The 27,335-nt window shown below is 45.2% G+C and overlaps 1 protein-coding gene across 1 annotated transcript; it reads right to left on the reverse strand.

Moving 5' to 3' along the window:
- Positions 1–1,169: 1,169 nt before the first annotated feature.
- On the reverse strand, positions 1,170–27,255 carry CRKL (CRK like proto-oncogene, adaptor protein). The gene is made up of 3 exons (XM_075535128.1): positions 26,475–27,255; positions 15,473–15,938; positions 1,170–4,517 (listed from the first exon to the last, which is right to left on the reverse strand). Exons 1-3 carry the CDS (start codon positions 26,783–26,785, stop codon positions 4,383–4,385), a joined length of 912 nt encoding a protein of 303 aa, XP_075391243.1. The 5' UTR covers positions 26,786–27,255; the 3' UTR covers positions 1,170–4,382.
- Between the last annotated feature and the right edge of the window lie 80 nt (positions 27,256–27,335).

Genomic DNA, 27,335 nt, shown 5'->3' on the forward strand with positions numbered 1-27,335 from the left:
AACACCAGAGATGTCCTAGGTCCGAGAATGGGACAAGACAGGGCATCAATGTTCTAAAGGGGGCTATAGGTAAGCCTGCAACAGGGGAGGGGCCCCAGGAAGTCAGTGTCATGTTTGCCAATGGTAGGTGTTTCCAGGCCTGGCCAGTGGCCTCCAGCGACCCGATAAGCAGTCCCACAACCTAAGGTCACATTTCTGAAGGGTTCTGAGCTCTGCCCAGCACTGCTGACTAACACACCTACCTTTTCAGACTGAGTTTTCAAAGGCATCTCTGGGGAAGTTCTCTCCCCCATCTCTGGGCCCTGTGAACATCCCCTGGTCCTATTTTCATATCAAAGTGTTGTCTTTCAAATTCAAGATCATCATGATGCTCCTAAGGTTTAGGCTTCCACAAGAACACTTGGCCCTATCAGCACACATAGGTGTGAAACAGGTACAGGTGAGACCAGTTATGTGTAGAGGGTTGAGGGCAAGAGGCAAAGGCCCTGGGTGAGAGACCCCCTGCAGGCCTCCCCAGGAGCCTCTCAAGCTAATTCTACTAGAGGGCCATCCAGAATTCAGTACAAGGGCATCCATGAGGGGGCTTCAAAAAGTCCTTGGACAAATGCAACTAAAAGTTAAATGGGATTTTTCCAGCAACTTTTTGAAGGTCCTGCATAGACTCGGATTATGGAAACCAATAGATGCCATCCCCTAGCCTAAGCTGGGATGAGGTAGCCTACATGCCCATGACTCCCACTCAAATCAGACTATGAAGGAAGACATGCAATTCAAACCCATCAGCCACTCCTCGGGAGAAACATGAGGCAGCTTCAGAAACCTCATGTTACGAATTAGAATCGGCTCGAAGGCGGTGAGTTAGGAAGAAACCCCAAGTTCTCCTTGGTGATGCAACATGTGGGAACTAGGGCTTCATCCTCAAGCCCCTGAAGGCCAACGCTGAGTGCCAGACTCCCCTGGAGTCACTCCCACCCCCAGGGAGCTTGGAACCAGCTGCTCTTTCTTTTCTAAGGAGGCAGTATGTGGTTCTTTGGGTGCCTGAGTGACAGAAGGGGCCACACAACCCCATCCTCTGAGAAACACCAGTGGTCCCAGGGCTGGCCAAAGCTTGGGAGAGGCTAGAGCTGGAGACTGCTGGGAGCACTGTGCAGACACGGAAACACCACAGGCGCTGTCATCGCCACCGCCGGCTGATGTGAGTTTTATTGAGACAATGTACAAACAGGCCATGGAAAACAAGGGTCTTGGCGCCAGGACCAGTAACGCAAAATGGAATACAAAAATAAAAAGGCACTGATCTGTTAAGAAAAAGACACTCGATGGATTCTAAGAATATAAGTCATTTAATACTGTTAATCTTATAGCACAAAATAAAACAAGCTATGATCCCCAAAAATAATTTTAACAGCATAACACAGAAAATATTATTGCCTGAAATTGCTGATCTTTTAAGTTACAGGTCAAAGGGTTTTGTGGTGCGATGATGGTGTCGGTTGAGAACACACAGTGAAGATCGTCTCAGAAGCAAGGCCACGGCGCCTCCTGTCCCAGGGAACCGCCTCTGCTCCAGCTCAGTGGCCACACTGACAGCAGTTACCAGGGACAAGGCTCTCCAGTCCCCGTGGGTGGGTCCTGAGGCAGAGCTCAGTGGAGTCCACAGAAGCATTAGTCTGAGGTCTTGGGTTAAAACACTTGAGAAGTCACTCGTCTGAAGAGGTTAATGAACATACTGTTAAAGGGTTAAATTAAACACACCTGGCACAAAGACACAGCATCCCTTTTCCCAAACAGATGTTCATATTCCTCTGAGCCAATGTGACAAGGGCAGTGGCCTGGGGCCCGACCGTCCTGTCTGTAAACAGCTGTGCAGTGCCATGTCGGGTGGGTGCTTGGGCTCCAGCTGTCCTTTCCTGTGAGTCAGCGCTCTGGCCCTGGGCACAGCAGGGGTCCATTCTGGTATCCCCAATGGGTCAAGTAATGGGTCCTTCCCGTGGGTTGTGCCACATGATAAGACCACCCAGCTCAGAAGCAACCCAGATGACTCCCATGGGAAGGGTCCTTCCCAGGGGAAACAAGTTTTGATTCAAATGATCAAGGGCCTTTAAGTCCATGATTTATTTTCTTCCCAAGTTAAAAAGACAACAACAAACAATCAACAGCCACACTCATCTTTTAAGTGATGTACAGAGGAAAGAGCACAGTGACCAGTCACAAGATGGCCCCCTTGGCAGCGCTGCGTTGTGAGGCGCAGGTGGCAGCTCCAGGCAGGTGGGGGACCTGGGCACACTGCCGCTCTTCCCAATCAGGGTGGAGTGGAGGTGAAGAAGAAAGCAGATCTCCTGGCCTGAGTGAGAATGACGGGTACCCAATAAGAAGTCCCTCCTTTTGGCACAGATACCTGGTTTGGGCTGAGACCTGTGGGTGGTTCTGGAAAGGCCCTTGTGGGTGAGAGCCCCGAGCTGACTCGCTTTGGGATTGACCCTACATTAGAAAGGGGGTGGGCTCTGAAGGACTCCGCTTGAGGTGGGTACTGCCAACAAGGCTGAAAGGAACGCTGGCATTTCCTACACATGGAGATGGCAGTTCCCAAGCTCATACCTGCTAAGCCCCTCGGCACAAGTGGCTTTAAACAGCCTGAGGGCTTGTACCCTCTTTGAACAAAGCAGCATTTTCTGCCCTCTATGGAACCGCTACTGCCAAGGGTGGAGTGGAGCCCACTCAAGGCCGACATGGTGGGCGAGCAAGTTCGTTGGGTGGGCTCACAGGGAGATATGTCACAGGCAGGCACCATCAGAGCAGAAGGCAGCCATCGTTCTCACTGGGCAGGGAGGGCTGATTGCTGTTTTCTAGGATATCCATGGCCAAGGTGATTATTTTCCCAATGAACCATGAGTTTTGTCACAGGTTCAGGAGTCTTTGCTGTAGCCTGATGGGATAACTGCTGCAGAGAGAAATGGAAGAACAGCTGCTTGGCGGTTCTGTCACCAACATATGGTCAACACTGCCAACCCCTCTAAGTGACAGGGCTATGGTGCCAGTCTCAAGTCAGCAAACAGCACTGAATAACCTCTCTGTAGGTTGGTGTGACTCTGCGGAGTGGCTGAGAGGGAACGGACGGTCCTGGACCCTTTGTCTGTTCTGTGCACTAGACTTGGGCATGGGCACGCATCTGTACTCGCTGACAGGTGTAAGCCAACAGGGTAAAGTTTACAACCATACTGGCAGATGGGTTAAGGGTTCGCTTCAGTCACTACTATGTGTTAATGTCAAAGGCATTGGCTGATTTCCAGAACATGCTTTCCCGCTGGCCTGAGAACTTAGTGGATGTTAAGACTCAGGAGCCAGGAGTAGGAGCAGGAGCAGGAGCAGGAGCAGCAGGAGCAGCAGCAACAGCAGTGCCCGGCCTGGCCAACCTCAAGAGAGCTAAAACAAATGCAACAATCCTGCAAACCACTTTACTCTCCAAAGAAATGTTAAACTCCAGACCATAAAGGAAGGCATCCACTGGAAAGGGGGGCAGAAAACACCTTACTTGTGATAAACGACTCAGTCCCCAGCAACGTAAGAAACCGTTTCCCCTATCAAGGCTTTTGAGGACAATGCAATAATCCAAGAGGCTGTGCACACACACTGCAAGCCATGTTGATGGGTTCTGGTTTGTTAGGGTTTGCTAGGTGTCAGAAGGAAGTGCGATGGCACCACCAGGACAGTGAAGGCCCAGGCCCCGCTGCAGCAGCCCCCTGCCCCCAACCCCAGTTACAGCAGCCTCTCTGGAAGCTCAGAGGCACATGGCATCCTTTGTGATGTCCCGAAAACCTAACCTGCTGCTTCTCTGCCTGTTTAGAACTCACACACACACACACACACACACACACACATCTAACTAATCAGTCTTCCCAAACCAAACCAAAAGCAAAACCAAGCCAGATTTGGGGAGCTTAGGTCAAAATCCTCTCGTCTTTCAAGTAAACGTCCTCTGTTTACCAAAGGGACAAGATGACGGCAGCTGGGTCCGGTCCGTTTGGTGGACCCCACCTTCAAATGTCCGCCAGACTCGAGAGCATCGGTCACAGTACCATCAGGAGAGGGAGCGCCTCTCCTTGTCAATACCCCTTCACTTCTGTGAGCTTCCACTCGGATTTCCAGTTTCTGATCCAAAAGAACTCTAAAATTGGCTACTCGTTGACAGTACTATTATACAAATACCAGGAGGCAGCAGCCTGCTGTGTGCATTCCAAATGTGAGAGAGAGAGCGCCCATCTGCAGAGAGCACAGAAGGGCGTTGCGATGCAGTGGGGCAGGCCCATGAGAGAGGAGGTGTTCCCACTTGGAAGGAGACTGTGACAGGCAGAACATGAAGCAACTGGAACAGGCAGAGGCCATCATTCATTTTCGTCTGGGTTTTGAGGGTCAAAGATTTTGACATGCGTAAAGGGGAAGAGCCCTTTGCGCCCATTCACCTCGCCTTCCCATTGGCCATTTATATTCATCCTTGTGACCTTCACAATGTCACCAACCTGCAGGGATGGAAAGAGAGGACAGTTAGCACTGTTTCTGCCACACAAAAAAAATGAAAAGCCAGTTCGTACAAGGTTACAGACACCTAGAAACGGTTTTTGGAGGGTCTGTCGTTCTCGCCCCGTCAGTGCTCAGATGTAAAGGTGACCTCACTGATGGCACCTCTGATGGTAAGCACAGCCGCCTTCTCCTCTTTCTTTCTCATATGAGCTGTTCACGTCTACAGGATGAAAAGGGACATCTGACTCACTGAGGATGGTTCACTCTGCCTAAGAAGGGAACTGCTATCACAGAGACCTCCCACACGTGCTACCTACAAGCTGCTGCCTGTCTTCCTGCTCTGTGCAGCTTTTTGCATCTACTTGTAACTGGAAAAAACAAATCAAACTCACTGCCATCGAGTCAATGCTACCTTATAGGAAGAAATGAGCAGAAATGCAGCTGTGGGCTTCCAAGACTGTAACTCTTTATAGGAATGGTGCTTGGCCAACCTTACTGAATGTTTGGATCATAAAAATCTATAGGAGCAAAAAAATTCTATAGGTGCAAACAAAGAGGGAAGGAGAGAGAGTGGAACACATCCTGGCCCACCAAACCCTGAGGACAATATTCTTTCTCAGAGCAGCCAATGCAGAGAGGACCAGAGGGCCAGCCCCACCACAGGACACAACATACCTCACTGACCCATAGTGCTTCAAGGGATAACACTGGAGGCACAGTGCAGGAATTGTGCCCCATCTGACCTCACCACACCAGTCGGGGCTGAAACGCTAAGGGCGTACAACAGAGCAGCAAGGGGAGCAATGAAGCCCCTGGGTAATACCAAAAATAGACTTGGGGCCCAGGGCGTGGCAACCCATCAGACCTTGAACTATTTATAGGCTTTTTGTTGTTGTTGAATTTTTGGTTGTTGTTTCTGTTGTTCTGCTCTTTTTTTGTGTGTGCTTATTATTGTCTCTGCATGTCTATCTAGATAAAATAGGTGGGGGATAAACAACCCGGAGGAGAAAACAACAGAACCAACAGTTCTGGAGGAACACAGGAGAGGGAGAGATGGGGGAAAGGAAGTGGGTGTTAACAAACCCAGGGACAAGGGAACAAGTGATCTAAAATTGATGGTGAGGAGGGCATAGGATGTCTGGTAGGACTTGATCAAGGACAATGTAACCCAGAGGAATTACTGAAGCCCGAACATGGTGAGTCAAAAGTAAAAGAAACAGAAAAGAAAGAACTAAGAGGCAAAGGGCGTTTATAGAGACCTAAATACAGGTATATACATATGTAAATATATTTACCACATATACTCGAATATAAACTGACCCGAGTATAAGCCAAGGTACCTAATTGTAACCTGGGAAACCAGAAAAAATGATTGACTCGAGTATAAGCCTAGAGTGAAAAATTCAGAAGCTATTGGTGAGTTTCAATCAAAACAAATGAAAATAAAATTACTAAAAGTTCAGACATCAGTGGGGTAATATATTTAAATATTTATTTTAAATAAAAACATAAATAAAAGGACAAGTCATTTCACATTAGTAAGCCAGCAAAGTGGAAAATAGGTTCAACAAAAACAATAAGGTATCAACAATGAAACCTTAAGAGTATTATTCCCTGAGCTCAATCAGCAACCAAGCTAAAATGTAGAGTTAAAATCCTTCAAAACTGGATTCCTCATCATCATCCGTATCCCAGTGCAGAGCTTCAGCTGGTGTGAGGTCATCATAGACGCTGTCCTCACTGAGATCGCCGTCATCACCATCACTGCTGTCATTTTCATACAAAGCGCAGTCTTCACTGCCATCTATAGCATTACTAATACTACATTTCTGGAAAGCACATCGCACCATGTCTTCTGGAATGTCTTCCCATGCATCTCGAACCCACTTTGCTATTGACTCTATGTCAGGCTTCATGAGATTTCCTCCTTTTGTTAGTCAGGCTTGACCAGATGACATCCATTCATGCCACATCCTTCAGACACGGTCTTTAAAAGGCTTATTCAAAGATACACGTCATAGGACGGCTCTGATTAGTTAGATAAGAGTAAACACATTCAAAGCCCTGCAGTGTCAGCAGGTCTTCGAATGAACAGTGGAGAAATGGCAATCACCTGCGAGATAACGGGTGCTCGTCCAGTTATGGAGGGTGGGGTGGAAGCAAGATGCTACACCTCGCTGGGGTACCACTGACCCATGTATATGCCGAACCCCAGTTTTTCAGCACATTTTTTGTGCTGTAAAAAACTCGGCTTATACACGAGTATATACGGTACATATAATGATAGGGAAATCAATCTATGTACATGTATTTATGTTAAGTATTAAGGTAGCAGACAGACATTGGGCCTCTTCTCAAGTACTCCCTTAGTGCAAGAACACTTTCTATTAAACTGGCATTCTACAATGCTCACCTTCCCGACATGATTGCTGAGGACAAAGTGGGTGTGTAAGCAAATGTGGTGAAGAAAGGTGATGGTGCCCGGCTATCAGAAGATATAGTCTAGGGTCTTAAAGGCTTGAAAATAAACAAGCAGCCATCTAGCTAAGAAGAACAAAGCCCACAAGGAAGAAGCACACAAGCCTGTGTGATCATGAGGTGTCAATGAGATCAGATTATCAGGCATCAAAGGACAAAAAGATCTTATCATTGTGAATGAGGAGTGTAGAGTAGAGATGAGCTAGTAAGGGTGCAGTATAGCAATGATGAAGCATACAACTTTCCTCTAGTTCTTTAATGCTTCCTCCCCACCACTATCATGATCCCAATTCTACCTTACAAATCCAGCTAGACCAGAGCATGTACACGGGTACAACTAAGAACTGGAAACAGAGGGAATCCAGGACAGATAAACCCCTCAGGACCAATATTGAGAGTAGGGATAGCAGAAGAATAAGGGGAAGGTGGGGGGAGGAAAAGGGAACCAATCTCAGTGATCTACATATAACCCCCTCCCTGGGGGACAGACAACAAAAAAGTGAGTGAAGGGAAACATCGGTCAGTTTAAGACATGAAAAAAAAAAAGTAGGGCAGGGAAAAAAAATGAGGAGCTGATACCAACGGTTCAAGTAGAAAGAAAATGTTTTCAAATGATGATGGCAACAAATGTACAAATGTGCTGACACAATGGATGTATTTGAGCATTGTGGTAAGAGTTGTGCGAGCCCCCAGTAAAATGATTTTAAAAAAATCTATAGGCGAATCCACACAAAAAAAGGAGGAAATACAAAACGGAATTTCAAAGTCTCATGGAGTCCAAACTTTCTGGAGCCATGGTGAAACCCTAAATGAACCTCTGAAACTATTGCCGTGAGTTCATCTTTAAAACCCAAGCCAACAATATGACCCCAAAGTCTTCTTTAATCCAAACAACTATTTAGCTTAAATAGTAAAGAAGTCTGCCTTAAACATTACACTTTTAAAAGAAATATTTACCAAGGAACATCAAAAAATCCCCGGAAAAATTCTATAATCTTTTTTCATTGTCCCTGAACCTTTAGTAGTCCCCTCAAATATACAAGGCTGCAAATGCTGTTACTTTTTAAACATAGTCAAGTACTCCATGAGAATTGTTTTCTTGGTTTGAAAACTTAGAGGACTAAGTTTTGGGGACTGACATAATTAGTTCATAGGAAAGTTTATGTTGTACATTTTCATTTGGTGATTAATGTCCCAGGGGTCTGAAAAGTGTGGGAGTGGCCATTTCAGACACGACTACTGCTCTTTATTTATCTGCAACAAGACAGAAAGAAATCCAAGAATCAGAGAAGGAACTGTTCTACATAATGAAATGTCTCTATGAACCATGGCTTCCTCTACCTTGAGACCAAAATAACTAGATGGTGCCCAGCTACAGCTACATTCTGTTCAGGAGCATATTCCACAGATTATGGAACCATGGAGACAAGGAAATCCCCAAGACTACTGCCCCAAGACACTCTTTAATCCTTGAACTTGAATGATACATTATCAAAAGCATGACTGCTGAAAGAACAGTTCTTCACTAAATGAAAGAACTTCTGCTCTGTGAAGAGACTGAAATGAGACTGGCAAGGGGGGAGTCCTCTGAAAACAAAAATCTTAATTCAGGATGCTGAGACTATGTCCATAGTGGCTTATCAAATGTAACAAATGTCAAAAGAGGAAACTGGTGAGGAGAGAGAAGAGGCATGAGGGCACTTCAAAAAGTTTGTGGGAAAATGGAATTGAGAGAGTGCATTTTCCCACAAACTTTCTGAAGCCCCGCATATGTAGAAACCTCCTACACTTTCTGTAAACTAAATTTTTAGGGGTGCATGCATCAGAGGCTTCCAAGGTCTGATGCCTTTGTTTTGTTCACTGCTGTATCCTCAGCCCCACTACCAGCCAAGCAAGCAAGATCAGAGACATGTTTTTGGAGATGTCCAAGTTGAGAAAAGAGGCCCAATGGATTTGGACACCACAAAAAGCTAAGAGCATTGGAAAGATGGCCTGATGAAATGCCCCAGCTTATCCTTATGGCTTGTCTTACTCTTAGATTTATAGCAATTCCACCCTAAATCGATTCAAGCCTCACTTGTGATCTGAGACCTTATTCTTTTCCCCCACAATATATTTCACAGGAACTCTGGTTCCCCACCCATCCTAGGTATCCCCACCACTACCTCCAGCTTCCAAAACATCTCCAAATGTCTTCTTAACCCATTCCAGGGAAAAATGTGCAACTGCAGCTCCACAGAGTACCCAATTTCACGCATCTAATACTCCCGACTATGTGTATTCTGGGTTAAGCACCATTCGGAAGGTGCTAAGAAATTTCCTTCCTCCCCTTTCCAGTTGAGACCATGTACTGGAATTCAAGTGTTATGAAAATGTTTAAAAAAGAGGACCTGATGCAAGGGGCTTAAGTGGAGAGCAAATGCCTTGAGAATGATTGGGGCAGGGAATGTATGGATATTGATAAGAGTTGTGTGAGTCCCTAATAAAATGTAAAAAAAGAAAAGAGGAGAAAAAAATGATTAGGGCAAAGACTGTACAGATGTGTTTTATACAATTGATGTATGTATATGTATGAACTGTGATAAGAATTGTATGAGCCCCTAATAAATTGTTAAAATTTAAAAAAAAGAAAATGTTAGAGGGAGAATGAAAAATATGTTCTAAATGATTTAAAAATCCACTGCTTATGGGACAAGGCAAGTCCCATGTTCCCAATGAATGGAGCCGGTAAATTCTTCACTTAGTCCTCTGTAGATGGTGGAAGCCCACCATCTCTCTCCGTGTCCTTTTGCCCAGCATGCCCAGTGCTTTCATTTTCCTGCAGCAGTGCATGGGTGTTCTCTCATTCACACAACCTTCTCTGACAGCCTCACCTTCTCCCACTTCACTAAGCTAACTTCTGTTTATTCTTTAAGACTCAGTTCACGGATTACCTCCTCCCAGCTTTCCTGATCTGCAGTGCCCACCTACTCTCAACAACTCCCTCAACCTTTCTCCTAACCTCTGATCATAGCACTCACAACAGATTGTCTTGGTTTACTCGTTCTTTTATGGTCAAACTCCTAGGGAGCAGGATGCAACAGGGCACACCCAAGAGGGCTGTGGGAATGGGCGATGAAAAACAAATTCTCAGCAACTTTCAGAGCCAGGATGTAAAAACTAAGACTTGACTGCAGGCTCACCATCTTTCTGGAATCACACCAAGTCTCAATGGTGTCATAGAACGCAACTCTGACCACATGTGCTGTTTTCCTAACGACTCCCTTCTGGTCTGCTCTGCTCCAAACAATCTCTTCTGGTCAATGACCTATTTTGGAAAAGAGCTACCTTGCCTCCCTGAACCTGAGAATGTTCCAGTGGGGCAACTTGTTCCACATGGCCCTCACAAGCCAGGCACCCGGAACACAGAGAGCTATGCTAGTCTCTGGGTATAGGGACATGCATTATCACTCATTATGATTCACAAGACCAGAGTTCCCTGTCTCCTCACTTCTGAGAGAAGAGCGGTCAATGAGAAAGAAAGAATAACTCAACACAGATCTATTTTAAATTCTCTCTTCACGTGCAGGAATGCCCCTTAGAGAACCAGGCTTTATGAAGAAAACAAAACCACTTGTCAAATAATTTCAAGGCACAAACCTCCTATGTGCTACTGTCCAGGGGCCTTGTTACTGGCACATTTTGTCCTACTTGTTTCACTGTTTCTCATTTTAATTAGAATACTTTCCTTAGTAACCTAATTGCAATAGTCCCAGAGGAAGAGTTGTTTTTAACATGATCTGACAGGCAGGCAGCGGTGTTCTAGCAATTTTAGAAGATAAATAGATTCAGAATGCTGAACCACTTACCTACACTACAGTCAAAAGTCCGCCTGCATACAGACTAAAGAAGGCGAGTGAGAGGAGTGGAGCCCAGGTCTACCTCTTGGGCCCCATCCTCACTCTGTGAGCTCTGTGAGCTAAACAACGCCTCTGGTGAGATTCAGATAGATGGGTTGGCATCACAATGAGGCTTTGGGTGTGACATCCCCTGGGGTTTAGAGAGAGAAAACGGGTAGAATGGCCAATTCAGTGCCCTCTGGAGTACCTTCGGGCCTTTAAGTGGCTCTGCTACAGAAACTGAGGTCCTTCTGAGCACTCTCCAGACCCCACCCAGAAGACAGGAGTTTTTTCAACACACACTATAGAGCCAGAATCTGCAGACAAGAGCCCTCAATGGAGTCTGGTTTTAAACCTGACTACCACTAGCCACTCCATGGGAGAAAGATGAGGCTTTTTACTCCTGTAAAGAATTAGTCTTGGAAACCCACAGGAGCAGCAGTGTCCTGTCCTGTAGGGTCAATATGAACTGGCATGGACTTGATGGCAGTGAGACTCAAATGACAACTCCATTCCAGATATCTTGACTGGGAGGGGACTCAAGACCCGATGCTTGCCATTGCTCTGACAGGGTTGTGTCAGTGAGTTATGACTAGTTATAGTTATATCTATATCTATGAGTTAGTTACAAATAGTTATGACTCGTGCAAGTCATTCCAACCCTGGTTTAGCCACCCTAGTGCCCACCCTGCACTGAGGTGGCAGACATCAGCTAAAGGCTGAAAATTTTTGGAGAAAAATGCCATCAAGTTGATTGTGATTCATAGTGACCTTGTAGAACAACAGATGGAGCTGCCAGTGTGGTTCCAAGATCGTAACTCTTTATGGGAGTAGGAAAAACCTTTATCTTTCTGGTGGTTTCAAACTGATGATCTTGTGCAGGGGTCCTCAAACTTTTTAAACAGGGGGCCAGTTCATTGTCCCTCAGACCCGTTAGAGCGCCAGACTATAGTTTTAAAAAAAAAACCATAAACAAATTCCTATGCACACTGCACATATCTTATTTTGAAGTAAAAAAACCCAAATGGGGCAAAAACACCCGGTGGGCTGGATAAATGTCCTCAGCAGGCCGCATGTGGCCCGCGGGCTGTAGTTTGAGGACGCCTGATTCTTGTGGTTAGTAGCCCAACTCATAACCCTTAAGGCTGGAACCCACTGTGTAAATCGGAGGGCCCCAAGTGTTCAAAGTACCCAAACTGTTTGACAGCACTGAGATGTGCACTGGGGGGTGCTTGTGTGGGGGAAAAGGTGGGCTTGGCTAGAGTTCTTTTAGGCACTGCCTCTGCCTGTGTGCCTGTTCTTCATAAAAGTCACAAGCCTTAGGGTTTCACTCTCCCCTTCCCCCCAACATGAGAGGGAGAAGCAACTGCAGACTGAGACAGACCTTCAACTGATAATTCACTTAGGCAGTTTACCTCAGGCTCAAAGACAACTGGGGACAACCAGAGGGGAAACCCACAAAGAATAAATCACAGCTGCCCTCTTATTGGTTAGGCTGCGTGTCCTGTGGTGAGATTTGCTCTTTGAAAACAACAGCATTAGTTACATCAACCTTCTGTATGAACCTGGGTTATCTCGCAACCCTCCCCAGCTCCAACTGAACAGTCAGACAGTCACCAACCTCATCTGAGTTTCTGTCACATGAGGGTTCAAACCTTGTGGTTAGCAGCCCAACGTATAAACACCCCTCTATGCCACCAGAGCTCCTTAGGGGATCTGTGAGGCCAGTTAAAATCATAGTAGGGAGATCAGCTCAAAAGGTTATGGTACCCCACTATCATGATCCCAATACCACCTTGCAAATCTGGCTAGACCAGAGGATGTACATAGGCAGATAGCAACTGGAAACACGGGAATCCAGGGCAGATGACTCCTCCAGAACCAGTGATGAGAGTGGTGATGCCTGGAGGGTAGAGAGAATGTGGACTAGAAAGGGGGAACTGATTACAGGAATCTACGTATAGCCTCCTCCCTGGGGGAGGGACAGCAGAGAAGTGGGCAAGGGGGAGATGTCAGACAGTGTAATATATGACAAAATAATAATAATTTATGAATGACGAAGGGTTCATGAGGTAGGGGGAAAATGAGCAGCAGATATTAAGGGTTCAAGTAGAAGGCAAATGTTTTGAGAATGATGATGGCAACAAATGTACATATGTTCTTGACACAATGGATGGATGTATGGATGGTGATAAGAATTGTATGAGCCCCCAATAAAATTATTTAAAACAAAGGTTATGGCAAAGGGGTCACACTTTGATGGATTTTCCTGATCTATCAAGGGGTGATCAGAGGCTTGTTTTAAGAAAACAGAAAACTGCAGGGGTGAGATAAAAGGCCAGTAAAGTTGCACCATGGGATCCACCCACCACCCCACCCCAATCACAGCAATGCACTTGATTGTTCTTTGCAACAAGGGCTTACCCTATCCACTCTACACTCCTGATCTGGACCCTGAAGGTGGCTTTTTGTTCCCCAAACTCAAAGGACATTTCAAAGGAACATGATTTGAGTCCCTAAAAGATGTCAAAGTCATTGTTTTGATGTAATGCAAATTGAAGAACACAGAATTCCTCAGGGAAAGGTTAGAGATGGAAACACCATTTTCAAATGTGCACAGATGTAGATGGAGGCTGTCAAGAACAGTAACTTCCTTTGGCTGTTTCTGTGATCTTGGAGCCAATATATTTTGAGTCACCCTCATATACAGACACTGATTTCCGCAGAAAGAATATTAAGTTTGCTACTGAGTGACACTTCCACGACAGTTTATGGTTTAGAAAGTATTTCCATAAATGGAATTTCGTTTGGCCTTCCCAAAAGCCAGTGAAGGCAAAACAGAGACATTCACTTTACAGGTAAAGGCAGAGAAGCTCAGCGGTTAAGTGGCTGTTCTTGGGGGCACACAAGAAATGACAGAGAGGGGAGCGGGGAGGGAGGGGCAAAAAATGAAGAGCTGATACCAAGGGTTTAAGTGGAGAGCAAATGTTTTGTTGAGAATAATTAGGGAAAGGAATGTACAAATGTGCTTTACACAATTGATGTATGTATGGATTGTGGTAAGAGTTGTATGAGTCCCCAATAAAATGATTAAATAATAATAAATTTAAATTACAAAAAAAAAAAGAAATGACAGAGCTGGGACATCTTGGACAACCCCCCCCCCCCCTTACTAACAGGCTGGGCTCACCTCATTGTGTGCACCTCACAGTGCAGTTAGAAAGAAAGCATATGGAACATTCTCCTAGCACTCAGAACCGTAAAACAAACCCCAACTTTTTATTTTATTATCAGCTTCTGCCATCCCTGCCCACTCAAGTCTTCGCTACCATGGAGCCTGTTGTTTCTGGTCATCTGAACTTAGCAAATGTCTCCCTAAACATCAACATGCTTTTATAAGCAAGAGGTTCACCAACACTCATCTTTAGGACTGGTGTGCCTTTCAGGATGCCATGCTAACAGGTTAATCTCTGGAAAGTTTATTTTTGCTGTTTTTTTTCCCCTTAATTTAGTTAATGCATAGCTAGAGGACAATGATTTAGGGATTGAAATACCCACGTTCTCTCACATGCTATTATAATTCATAAAAAAATCCAATAAGCTAAGCCTATTATTTTACACCCACTCTGCCTACCTGTAAAGAAATTCTAGCCATTCAGTACTATTTCTCTTCAACTGGTCATAGAGTTAGAAATACAAACGCTAATAAACAAACAAACAAATAAATAAATAAATAAATAAAAGGAAATACAAAAGTGTACAAGTGGCTATTTTTGAATGTGAATTTCCCTCTGAGTCCTGTGTCCTTCTGAACCCCCTTCTGTTGCTGGGATGAAAAGCAGCTACCGTTTGCTTTCAAACGTGGGTAAGTACTGCACGGGTTCACTTTCAAGCATATCTTTCCCCTTTTTGTTAGGGCAGTATGTTCAGGTGTTGCGAGTACTCATCTCAACCGACACTGCTGCGTGGTCCTCATCCTATCCATGTGAGCACCCAAGAACCTTAAACCCCTCACCTTCCTCGAGAGGAACTAACTGCTCGTGCAGAGTTCTCAGTAGATACCCAAACCACCTGAAATCACTCTCTCTCTCTCTCTCTCTCACACACACACACACACACACACACACACACACACACACACACACACACACGGGTAGGTGGGCCTTGGGTAGGTGAGCCTTCACAATTCAAAGCTGTATTGTTTGAGGGTCAACTATATTACTGTATATACTCATGTATAAGCCAAGTTTTTCAACACATTTTTAATGCAGTTTTTGTGTTAATTAGGTGCCTCAACTGATATTTGGGTCAGCTTATATTCGAGTATATATGGTAAAATGTGGATTTTTTTTCCCCACTGTGCAGGAGGTTCTCTGATGCTTTGGAAGAAGGAAAGAGAGCAGGCTGAGAGCCTAGAAGAAAAACCAAGGATCAGGCAATCCCTTCATGACAAAAGCATTCTGTGATCTCCCTAGATCACTTGGTTGTCACAGCCCTGTGAATATAACCTGAAATCAGCAGCCACCACTGAGCAAACACTCAACTAGAACTAAAAACCAAATGTCGAAGGGCCACCCCACAAGCCATCTTTACTTTACCTCTAAGGCCAAGGCGGTCTTGTCATAAGCACAGGGCACTCTTTTCTGGATTGCTTTCGCAAAGACAGGTCCATTCTGTGTGGATGGCAAAGGGTTGATGGCTGCCCCAGGAGTACTGGGAACCGCAGGTAGAGGCGTTGTGGTCTGAGGTTGAGCGTAGGCATGGGCAGGTTCTGGAATTCCGTAACTGTTGGAATTCCGGTTTCCGTGTTTCCCGTGTGGGGAAGACCTCACCAACTTTTCGACATAAGGGACAGGGATCATGCCGACCCGGCCGTCCTTGTTGCGGGCGCTCCACCACTGTTCTTCAGGCTTCTCGATGATCACGAGGATCTCGCCCTTCTTAAAGGGCAGGTCTTCTGCATCATTCCCAAGAAAATCATAGAGAGTCCGCACATACTCCAGGTTTTCTTCTGCGGCCGGCAGGTTAGGGGCGGTCACTGATGCCAGGAGTGGGCTTGGATACCTTAAGTGAGACAGAAAAATCACTTTTGAGAGAAAAATCTTTTCACATTAAGATTTCACAAACTTTTAAATAAACCACTCTTCCCTAAGTACCCTGGGTAGTACAGCAGCTTGGGCTCTGGGCTATTAACTAAAAGTTCAGTTGTTTGACTTCCTTGGTAGAAAGATGAGTTGGCCCCATAAAAACAGAGCCTTGAAGACCCTTTTCCTATAGATTCGAGGAGTCTGAATCCGTGGATTTGGTGTTCTCTGCGACAATGAGTCAGATACCTTTCTGTAGTCTCAGTTCTGCCACATCACTTTACTTTATGCAATCCAGAATATGTCTTTTTAAAAGACATGCTAAATGCATTCATACACCTTTCCATTTCTCTTTCACAAGACTGTCTTATTTACATAGAGATACCTGGTCTGAAGTTACTCTTTCAATCTCAAGTTCAATCTAATGGCCCCTTCCTTAAAAGGTCATTCCAAGACCTCAGCATACCCTGGCTCCCTGCCCTGATCTGTGGCACATCTGCCCCTTTCCCCAGGGAGGGGAAAAGAGGCACACAGGGTTCTGTCACTGACTGGACATTAAGATCATGCTGAGGGCCTATGAGAGAGGTCTTGTGTCTCTCCAGATAGGAAAACCAGAAAAGCGCTTATCTACTTCCCAGAATTAAAAATAAAATAAATAACAGAAAACCCACAGTGCACAGCTCATCACGAACCTCTTTCCTCTTTGGGCTAAAAGACAATTCTTAGAGCCATGTGCAAACCAAAGATGAACCACCTGTCAGCTTGGGTATGCATACTTTTTCAATTTAAAATCTCAATTGTGTTTAAGAACTGATATGCTCAATATCCAGTGAGATGAGACATTCTGTGAAAAGATATAAAAACAAACATCCGGGAGATGATAGTCTATTCTTTTTACATGGGTGCATGCATACTGAAAAGTATTCTGAGCAGCGTTTTATCCTGTTGTATACAGGGATGCTATGACATGGTACCTAATAACAGCAATAAGCATGCTCTTTTGTAAGCATGAAATTGTTCAGAGTAAAATTTACATGCACGCATAGAAGAATCAGTTCTCTAGTGGGACTGTCTTGGGTCTGGTGACCATTCTTTATCAGCCAGGCATTTTATAGTGGGGACCTCTCTCTCTCTCTCTCACCATCACTCAAAGTTCTTTTAAGCTGCCTCACTGCTTGCTCCCACAGCACCTCTCCCTCTGGTCACACCTTTATTATTAGACTTGAAAATGTTCAAGCCTCGTCTCTCTCAGGATAGCACACCCATTTGATGACTGACCACTACCAGGCTGTCAAGGGGCGCCTATTAAAAAGGATTCTTTGTTTTCCTCACCCTGGATCCTCTCTCAATTAAAGGCCCACAGGCTGCTACTCTCTACCTTGATCCAGATTCTTTAGGTTGCTCTCCAGTAGCGACCCTTCAGGTTCTTGTTCCACAAGCCTAACCAGAGCTGTTGCTGACCAGCAAATCTTCACTGGCAAGGCATTCTAATTTGTACAATACCCTGACTGTCTCAAAGGCAAGGAGAAAAACAAACACTAGGTAGTCCATTCTGATGGAGGGAGACCCCATAAGATCTTAGCAGCTGTAGTCTTTCAGCAGCAGATTGCCAGACCTTGCTTCTGTGTTGGCTATGGGTGGATTTGCACCTCCAATGCTTTTGGCTAACGGCCAAATGCTTAACTGTTCCCTGGGACTGCTTCATGTTGTGTTCCCATTAGATGCTGTGAGTCTAGCACTCTGGTATGAGACACATTAAGTCTTGAAGTTCCTGCTAATTGGATAGAAAATTGCAAAGACAAATGGAAACAATACACATTTACAGCTCTAGTCTTCTTTTCATCCTGAAAACATTCAGTCTAATTTCCCCAAACAGCATTAATTCTGTTAAACAGACCAGGAGAGAGCCTGTGTCCCACCTGACTCACTCTTGCTCCGATTTCACTGCTCCCCCTTCAAAAATTGTAATAAGACAGCCAACTCTGGAATCACTGACATTCCCACTAGTAAGGGGGTGGCCCCTGTTATATATTAGAAGGAATTCAATGTTTCAAGAAGCCACGGTGGTATAGTGATTATGAATTGTGCTACAATTCACAAGGTCAACTGCTCAACACTACCTGCCACACCCCAGGAGAAAGATGAAGCTTTTTATTCCCATAACAGTTACAGTCTTGGAACTTCACAGGGGCAGTTCTACCCTGTCCTATAGGGTCACCAGGAGTTGGCATCAACTTGATGGCAGTGAGTTTAGTTTTATAAAAATGGTTTCAGCCTCAAGGTCCTGTAGAAATCATTTTATTTGACTTACTGGCCCCTTTTCGGGAAAAAAAAAAAAAATTTACTCAGCGCCCCACCCCCAACCCAGCAATGAAGTATTTTTGTACTATAGCCCATATTCCAAGATAAAGTATAAGTATCTGCTTTTGAAGCCTCCCCGGGTTGTTCCAGTATCACCCACCACTTTGGAAAAAACACTGATCTAGTCTACTTGGCTCATAAAGACAATTCTTACATAGGCGAACATTTTGTGGAGGTGAGCCTTAAAACACAAGAGAAAAGTTGCACATCAAATTGCTAGTGGTCGTTTTCAGGTGAGAGGGGCATAGACAAAAACTGCCATAGACAACAAAACATATTTCTTGTATCATATCTGAATCCACTTCAGATAATTTAAACTACTGATCAAAAGCAAGTCTAGGGTTTACTGACGGAGTTGAATTTTATGCTGATCAAAGTTCCTGGTAACGCTTCTCTCATTCTCCTCATCATTAAATACCAGGTCTGAGTTCCCTTAAACACTGATGAAGGGGAGGGGGAGACAGTGTAACAAGAGACAGCCCCGTGGTTCCCCTCTGTACTCTCAGAGGTATGAAGCCTAGAGTCTCTTTCTTGCTCTGGTCAGCTGGAGCATCTTTTCTGCTTTACAGCACGGTTGTTGTTTTTTTAAAAAAGGTGGGTTGGAGGGAATGAAGAATAGAATTTCCAATTCTCAGAGACTAAACTTTCTGGGTGAGCCCAGGAAACAACTATCCTGAGAAAATCTTTAAACGATAAAACCAAAGTATCCCCTGAAGCCATCTCAAAACTCATCAACAGTCTAGCTAACCACTGAGCTTTATGCTCTTTGATGAACTTTGTATACGGTGTCAAACTGATAAAAATAACTCAGCAGATTTGATTGGAACCTTAAGGAGAAGTGAGTTTATGTTAATTGGGAAGAGGCAATTCAGAAAAACAGTAAAAACAGCTCAAAGAATGTAGTCCAACTGAAAGTTATAAACAACTCAAAAGAATGTCACTGACTTAAAGGCAGGAGAGAATTTTTTCAAGAGTGAAAAAAAGCAAAGAATATCACTGACTTACACATGTAGAAACTTGAACTGGCAGATAGCTTGCCACGTCTATTCTCAACAACGAAATAAATGAAATTGTCCCGAGAATAAAGATTACTGTCAAGAAACCCAATGAAGCTCTTTTATTCTATAACACATAGGGGTTTTTTCATGCATTAGAATGAAAAAGAGAAACAAAGAAAAGAATGGAATATTCCACAGAATTGAAAATGCAGAAATAAACTCACACGTTTGATTTCGGACAAAGAAAACAGTCTCTTCCAACAAGTGGTGCTAGGACAACTGGACCTCCACAAAAGAAAAGAATGACGCTGAGCCCCTATTTCACGTAAATCCATTGCCACTCACAGAGATCCAAGGCAGGGTAGAATTGTCCGAACGGGCTAATGCTGAAATATTTGCAGAAGACCAAAAAACCAAACTCACTGTCATTGGGTTGGTTCTGACTCATGGTGACCATGGAGGACATGGAAGAACTGACCCCTGTGGGTTTCTAAGACTGGAACTCCTTGCAGAGTAGAAAGCCTGATCAGTCTTCTGCAGAGAGGATGGTGATTTTGAACTGCTGACCTTGTGGTTAGCGGCACAATGCGTGACCATTGTGTCACCAGGACTTCAGTCTGATTCCTGCAGAGCGGGCTTGTGAGTTTAAACTGCCGATCTTTCTGTTAACAGACAAACTTAGCCATGGAGTCGTACACATGTGAAAATTAACTCAAACTGGATCAAGGACCTAAAAGAGAACTAAAGGACTAATTATAAGGACTAAAAAAACTCAGAAAACAAGGAAACGCTTCAAGACCTTGTGTTTGATGGTATGAACAAACACATGCACACCCATGTTCATCAGGACACTGTTCACAAAAGCCAGAAGATGCAAACAACCTAAATGGCCACCGGTGGAAGAAGGTACTGCACAGCTTAAAGAATGATGATTAGTACCTTAAATGACATAAATTTGAAGGATGTTATGCTAAGTGAAGTAAACCAAAACACAAAAGGACAAATAGTGTATGTGATCACTGATAGATTAAACTCTCAGCTAATTAAAAGTAAAAAATTGGTGGGAGGGAGGGCCTGTGTGAAACTTTGCTTTTGACAATAGATTTTCTTAAATAACACCAAAAGCATGAACACAGAATAGATGAAAAGAATCCATACAACGCAACAAAAACAAAGAGCTTGAATGGCCATTTCCCCAAAGAAACCTACAAATGGCCTTTGTGCCCACGGAAAGATTCTCATTACACATAACCCATAACCATCCGGTTAATTCCACCTTAGAGTTTGAGACCATTATGAGAGCAGACTGTCTCACCTTTTACCCTAAAGAGCAGCCAAGAGGTTCAAATTGTTGACCTTGTAGTTAGCAGCCCAACACTTAACCCACAGTATTTGTGTGTGTGTGCTTCTTTTTAAAAAACATCATTTTATTGGGGGCTCTTACAGCTCATATAACATTCCATACATCAATTGTATCAAGCACATTTGTACACATGTTGCCGTGATCATTTTCTAAACATTTACTTTGTATCTGAGTCCTTGGTATCAGCTTCGTGACCCCTTGATAAATTATACGTTATTATAGTTTTCATATATTTTTTCTTTTTTAAATCATTTACTGGGGGCTCGTACAACTCTTATCACAACCCATAATACATACATCCATCGTGTCAAGCACATTTGTACATTGGTTGCCCTCATCATTCTCAAAACATTTTCTTTCTACTTGAGCCCTTGGTATCAGCTCAATTTTCCCCTCCTTCCCCACCACGCCTCCCTCACAAACCCTTGATAATTTATAAATTTTTTTTTGTCTTACACTGTCTGACGTCTCCCTTCACCCACTTTTCTGTTGTCCGTGCCCCAGGGAGAGGGTTATATGTAGATCCCGCTTTCTACCCCATCTTCCCTTACCCTCCTGGTATCACTGCTCTCATTATTGGTCCTGAGGGGTTTTTCTGTCCTAGATTCCCTGTGTTTCCAGTTCTTATCTGTACCAGTGTGCATCCTCTGGTCTAGCTGGATTTGTAAGGTAGAAGTGGGATCATGATGGGGAGATGGGGAGGAGAAACATTAAAGAACTAGAGGAAAGTTGTAATGTTTCATCATTGCTATACTGTACCCTTATGGCTCAACTCCTCCCCACGACCCTCTGTAAGGGGATGTCCAGTTGCCTACAGATAGGCTTTGGGTCTCCACTCCGTACTCCCCCTCATTCACAATATGATTTTTTTGTTCTTTGATGCCTGATATCTGATCCCATCACCACCTGTGATCACACAGGCTGGTGTGGTTCTTCCATGTGGGCTTTGTTGCTTCTCAGATGGCCGCTTGTGTAACTTCAACCCGTTAAGACCCCTGACGCTGTATCTTTCGATTGCCAGGCACCATCAGCTTTCTTCATCACATTTGCTTATGCACCCGTTTTGTCTTTAGCAATCATGTAGGGAAGGTGAGCATCATGGAATGTCAGGTTAATAGAACAAAGTGTTCTTACACTGAGTAACCCACAGTATTAACAGGGTTCCTTTTCATTCTTTGTTACAGATACAAATGAAAACAACTAAGAAATCCCATTTCACACCCACCAGAATGGATTGTTTTGGGGCGGGGTGTGTGTGTAATTTGCACTACATTATCACTGTGGGTTCAGTGTTGGAAGCAGTTCCTGAAGAAGGGTAAAGCAGCGAGTCAATGAAAAAGAGGAAGCCCTCTGTGTAATAGACTGACTCAGTGACTGCAACAATGGGCTCAAACATGGCAACAATAATGATGCTACAGGGCACTCCGGGTGCTTCCTTCTGTTGGACACAGGGTTGCTGTGAGTTAGAACCAACTTGATGGCGCCAAACAACAGAATAACAACTATTTTCCAGAAAAACAAACAAACTTGAAAACAAGTGGTGTCCCAGAAACTGCAGTGGTGATGTAGACTAGACATTGGACTGCTAACTTCAAGGCTGGCTGGCTGCCCACCAGCTGCTCCACAGCAAGCAGATGAGGAAGATTTACAAACTGAGGAAAACCCTGAGGTACAGTTCTACTGAGCTGTACAAGGTCACTATGTACCCGAATCAATTCAATGGCATTGGGTTTGGGCTTTTGGGGGGATGGGGGTGGGGGAAGGGAACCCTTTTGCATTGCTAGCGGGAATGTATACTGATGTTGCTTCTGTGGAAACCATTTGGGTAGTTCCTCAAAGTTACACACACTCCTGGGTACATACCAGTACTTAAAAGACACAAGGGCAGAGGCTCAGCTACTTATACACCACTATTCACTGCAGTGGTATTATTAACAGTCATCTAAGTGTCCAATGGAGGAATAAACATAAGGTGGTATATAGGACGTTTCCAAAAGTTCATAGGAAAATGCCATATTATCTGTCAATTCCATTTTTCCACGAGCCTTTTGAAGCCCCTTTGCATGTACAATGGCGTATTATTCAGTCATGAAGAGAAACAAAGCTAGGGCATCAATGACCTTTGAACACAGGCCGAGTGAGAGGACTCTGACATTAAAGAGCAAATACTGCAGGATTCCACTTAAGAGTTATGTGAAATAGGTAAAGGAGACAAAAGTCTATTAGTGGTTACAATGTGTTAGCAATGGGGTGAGGAATTGAGCACACCGTTCCTGTTTGACTTAATGGGAAAACAAATTTTTTAACGAATAGTGGTGATGCTTGCACAACGTGGTGAATGTATCAAATGTTACCGCACATATCTGAGAAGCCCTGGCCTGTGGTGGGTTACCTGTTGGGACACTAATTGTGTGGTCAGCAGTTCAAAACCAAAAGCCGCTTCATCTGGGGAAAGGCGCAATTTTCTACTCCTCAAGAGTTACAATTTGGGAAACCCATCACACAGGGCCGCTATGAGTCGGAACCAACTCAATGGCAGTGGGTCTGGGTATATATTAAAAAAATGGTTAAAATGGCAAATTGCTAAATATATTTCACCACAATAAAGTTTTAAGAAATTGTCCAATATTAAAACAACAAAACTAGAGAACAAAACAGGCACCAGGCCTTAAATCCAGAGGTAGACACTACAGTTAGGCACGTTACTTCAGCAAAAAAAAAGAACCATGAACCAAGAAGCACGAAACACAGGCTTCAGGGGTCAATTCAACCAACTTCATTTATTCTGTTTGGAGCACAAATCAGCATCGCCTGTTTAACAATGGGCCAAGGCTCTTCTAGCTGTCCAAAGATAATTTTTTGTCAAAGGCTACTGACATGTCAAACCCCTAATGTCAAATAGACCATCTGGAATTTCTCACACGGGAGAGAAGAAATTAGAGATAACAAAGTACATCTGGCCAGGACGCACTCTGGTGTGTGCACTGTGACTGCTCTGAGATTAATCGAGAAAGCACACCTCTTATTGACGGCAATAGGCTAGGGGTGACAGCAGAAAGCAAGCAAGCTGACCGTGAGAGGGAAGGCAGGTAAGCGAAGGAACTACACTGGTGTGATTTCCACAGAGGAAGTTAAAGGCATTCAGTGAGGAATCCAAAACCTGGAACAAAGTTGTAAAGGGATGGCAACCAGGGGACAAGGGAGCAGATTCATGGGGCTGCACAGAAGGATGGGAGGAGTTGGGCAAGCCAGGGTGACAGAAAGATCCATGTTGCATCTAGGAGGGCGCCTGTATGAAAAATGTGGCTCTCAATTTTGTGGGGAGTGGAAGCCACTGGCCCATACTTTCCCTTCTAGAAAGGATCGCCCTATTAGCATCAACTTTTTGAAACACTGTACATGATAGAACCTGCCACCTCAAATGTGAGCACAAAACTTTGCCTATAACATCGCTTAATGAACGCTTGAAATCAATTATAAAAGTCACCATCTCAAATTAGGGCAGTAATTTATTATTACAATCTCATTACAGTGGCTCTAATATTCTGCCCAACCTCTCCTACTAAAATTGCATATGCTCCAAGTTAACAGCATCTGTAGCACTGGGTGATGGCAAGGGTTAACTAAGTGTTGAGAGCTGCTCACCTCAGGCTTGAACCCAGTAACTGCTCTTTGGGAGAAAGAGTGAGTCTGCCTCCATCAAGATGGACACCCTCGGAAACCGTAGGTGGCAGTTCTATTTGAGTATGAGTAGGGCTATGAGTTGGCATGGACTTGATAACCATGGTTAGGCTTGCAGGGTATTTGGGGGGTGGGGTGGGTAGGGTGATGGTGACAGGGGCCAGAGTTGAACATTTCCCCAACCCCAATACAGTTCATTATATAGTATTTGAGCAATGTATTCTGATCATGCTTCCTCTGTCCACTTAAGTTATTACACTGTCCTGGCTTTATTTTGTGTTCCTCTAGTCAACAGGAGAAAAATATGCTCCAGTTGGTGCTTCATTTACTATCATCTCTCTCTCACTGCCATCAAGTCAATTCTGGCTCATAGCAACTCTACGCTAGCGCTTAACATTTATAGTGCATTGGTAAGTTACCTATGAAAACTCAGAAATGTAAACAAACTCAGAAATGTCTTATCTCGAAAAATCTGTCCCAATGATCTGTCCTCTTAAAATAGATACAAGAAACTAACTAGACACTGAGAAACTTAAAAGAATTCTAGGTAACTTCTTCAGCTTATATTTGGCATACTTTAAAAACTATCTACTTAAAAAAAAACTACTTCTCAGGCAACCTGATAAAATACAAGGGACTTCAAAAAGTTCATGGAAAATGGAAATGATATAGGCATAGTCCCACCTACATTTTTAAGCTACTCCCCTCCATTCAGCACTTATTATATAGCAAAGTAGAGCAAACAGTTGAATACTGTTTTACTTGGAAAGCAGTTCAGATGGTGTAGAGGACTAAAGTTGGGGTGCAAACCACAAGGTCAGCATTGGAAACCACTGCTCCTAAGGAGAAAGGCTTTCTATTCTTGTGAAGTTACATTCTGGGACACCCACAGGGGTAGTTCCACCCTGTTCTATAGGGTCACTGCCAGTCAGAATCGAGTGGATGGCAGTGAGTTTGGATTCGGTTTACTTGGAAAAGTGGACAGCAGATGCTCGAGTGACACTGTGGGTTTCTAACTTTAAAGCAGATAGTGAAATCATCAGCCTGAAAACAAAAACATTGGAAATTGTGCACAGATAGAATTTAGACAAGTGCCAATCTAAATCTCCCTTATGCTAGACTTCCTCCACCTTAGGGAGGGTAAACAAAATACCAAATGGTTCTCTAGTTTAATCAAGGTCCCAATGCGAAGAGAGAATGCAGTAAAAAGAAGAAAAAAAAGATCTTCATCCTTGGTGAAGCCAACTAACTTTTATTTCTTGGTAATTTATACATTACTGGACTAGGCTTGGAACCATAAGTCTGTGGCTCAGACCCACCAGGATGTTCCACGGGAGAAATGTGTGGCTGGCTTCTTCCATAAAGATGAAACAGGCTTACTATGAGTCAGAATCCACTTGATGGCAGTGGATAAAATCTATAAGGGGCCTTTAGTGGCACAGAGGGTTAAGCGTAAGGATGCTAACAGTGGTTCAAATTCACTAATGGGTGAGTATATGGAGAGGGGGTGGTGTTAAGTGTGTTTGAGGCTGGCCGCTGCTTTAAAGATTCAGTCTGGAAAACCCTGGAGAGCAAATCTACTCTGTCCTGCAGTGGCGCCGTGAGTCGGAATCCACTTTATGGCAGTGGGTTGGGCTTGGGGCTTATTAACTAGATGAAGCCTGGTTCCCGTCAAACTTAGCGGCAGAGTGATCAAAGCCTGTTCCGAAGATTTCCACCAGAAGATCGGAGACCTATAATCGCTAAGGCTGCACGTTACTTGTCAGCTTAGTTCCACAGACTGAAATTCGGAGTTCGGAACCTGGGGCGGTGAGATCGGCGGGGTGCCCCCCAAATCCGATGTTACGGCGGGGGTCCAAAAAAAAAAAGACCAAAAACCCGCACACCGACAAGAACCCTGCATCCGCATGAATGCCACAGAGCGCAAGTGACAAAAAGGCACAAAGCAAACCTTTTACACTAGGCACTGGCTCTCACCCACAGTGACCCAAGAAGACCCTGACGGAGCCTAGCCTTCCCTTTCGAACGCGTTCGGGAAGCGAATCTGGTTCCGGATGAGGGGCCCCGCCCCTCCCCACCCCAGCGCGTCCCCGCCACCTCCCGGGTCCCGTACCTGGACGCGGGCTCGATCAGGGTGGTGGTGTCCAGGTAGTGGATCTTGTAGAACTCCAGCAGGGCCGGCAGGTGGTCGAACTCCTGGTCCCCGATCTTAAAGCGGCGGTTGGGCAGGGAGTTGATGATGTAGTGGGAGACGCGTGAGTTCTCGGACACGGACAGCACGTAGTCCCCCGGGCAGGTGGACGAGTCGCGGACGAGGAACATGCCGTGGCGCTGGCCTTGGAGCCGGGTCTGCGCCTCCTGGCGAGACACCGGCCCCATGTACCAGGCTGAGCGATCCGAAGAGTCGAAGCGGGCGGAGGACATGGTGTCGGGCTGGGCGCTCGCTGGCGGGTCCGGGCGGCGGTTCTGGAAGCCTTTGCCCTGCAGATGGCTGAGGGGCCCCGGCAGGGCCTCCGGGCACAGCTCGCGGCGCGCTCACTGGGCTGACCCAGCACCTTCCCCGCGGCACCGGGCCCGCAGCATCCTCCGCCGCCGCTTGCCTCACGGAGGGCGCCGGCCCGGGGAAGGCGGAGCGGGCAAAGACGATACCCGGCGGAGGCCGCTCTGGGGGGTCTCTGGCCGGCTGGTGGACCGGGCGTGGCTCCAGTGACTCCCAGCCTGGAACAACGCGGCACTGCACCCCTAAAGTCGCGCACTGACCCCCGCCGCCGTGCGAAGGACCAGAATCCGAGGAACGTCGCGCCTCCGGGCCGCTTTGGCCCCGACCGTTCCCAAGAGCCACAGCAACAAAATGGCGGACGCGGGAGAAGCGGCCAGCCACCTCCCCCTTCCCTCAGCGCGCTCGCTCTGCGCACGCGCAGCCCTCGCGCCGCGCCGGGGCCCCTCGCACGGCGCAGCCAATCAGGAGCGTGGT

Source organism: Tenrec ecaudatus, chromosome 16 (assembly GCF_050624435.1).
Source record: "Tenrec ecaudatus isolate mTenEca1 chromosome 16, mTenEca1.hap1, whole genome shotgun sequence".
In the NCBI taxonomy this organism is placed as follows: domain Eukaryota; kingdom Metazoa; phylum Chordata; class Mammalia; order Afrosoricida; family Tenrecidae; genus Tenrec; species Tenrec ecaudatus.

Bases quoted from the DNA above. Each gene is read 5' to 3' on its own strand.
- CRKL (XM_075535128.1), bottom strand. From the start codon at position 26,785: ATGTCCTCCGCCCGCTTCGACTCTTCGGATCGCTCAGCCTGGTACATG. The intron at 15,939-26,474 runs GTACGGGACCCG...GTCTCACTTAAG, and splicing joins CTGATCGAGCCCGCGTCCAG to GTATCCAAGCCCACTCCTGG. The intron at 4,518-15,472 runs GTAAAGTAAAGA...CCATCCCTGCAG, and splicing joins AGACCGCCTTGGCCTTAGAG to GTTGGTGACATTGTGAAGGT.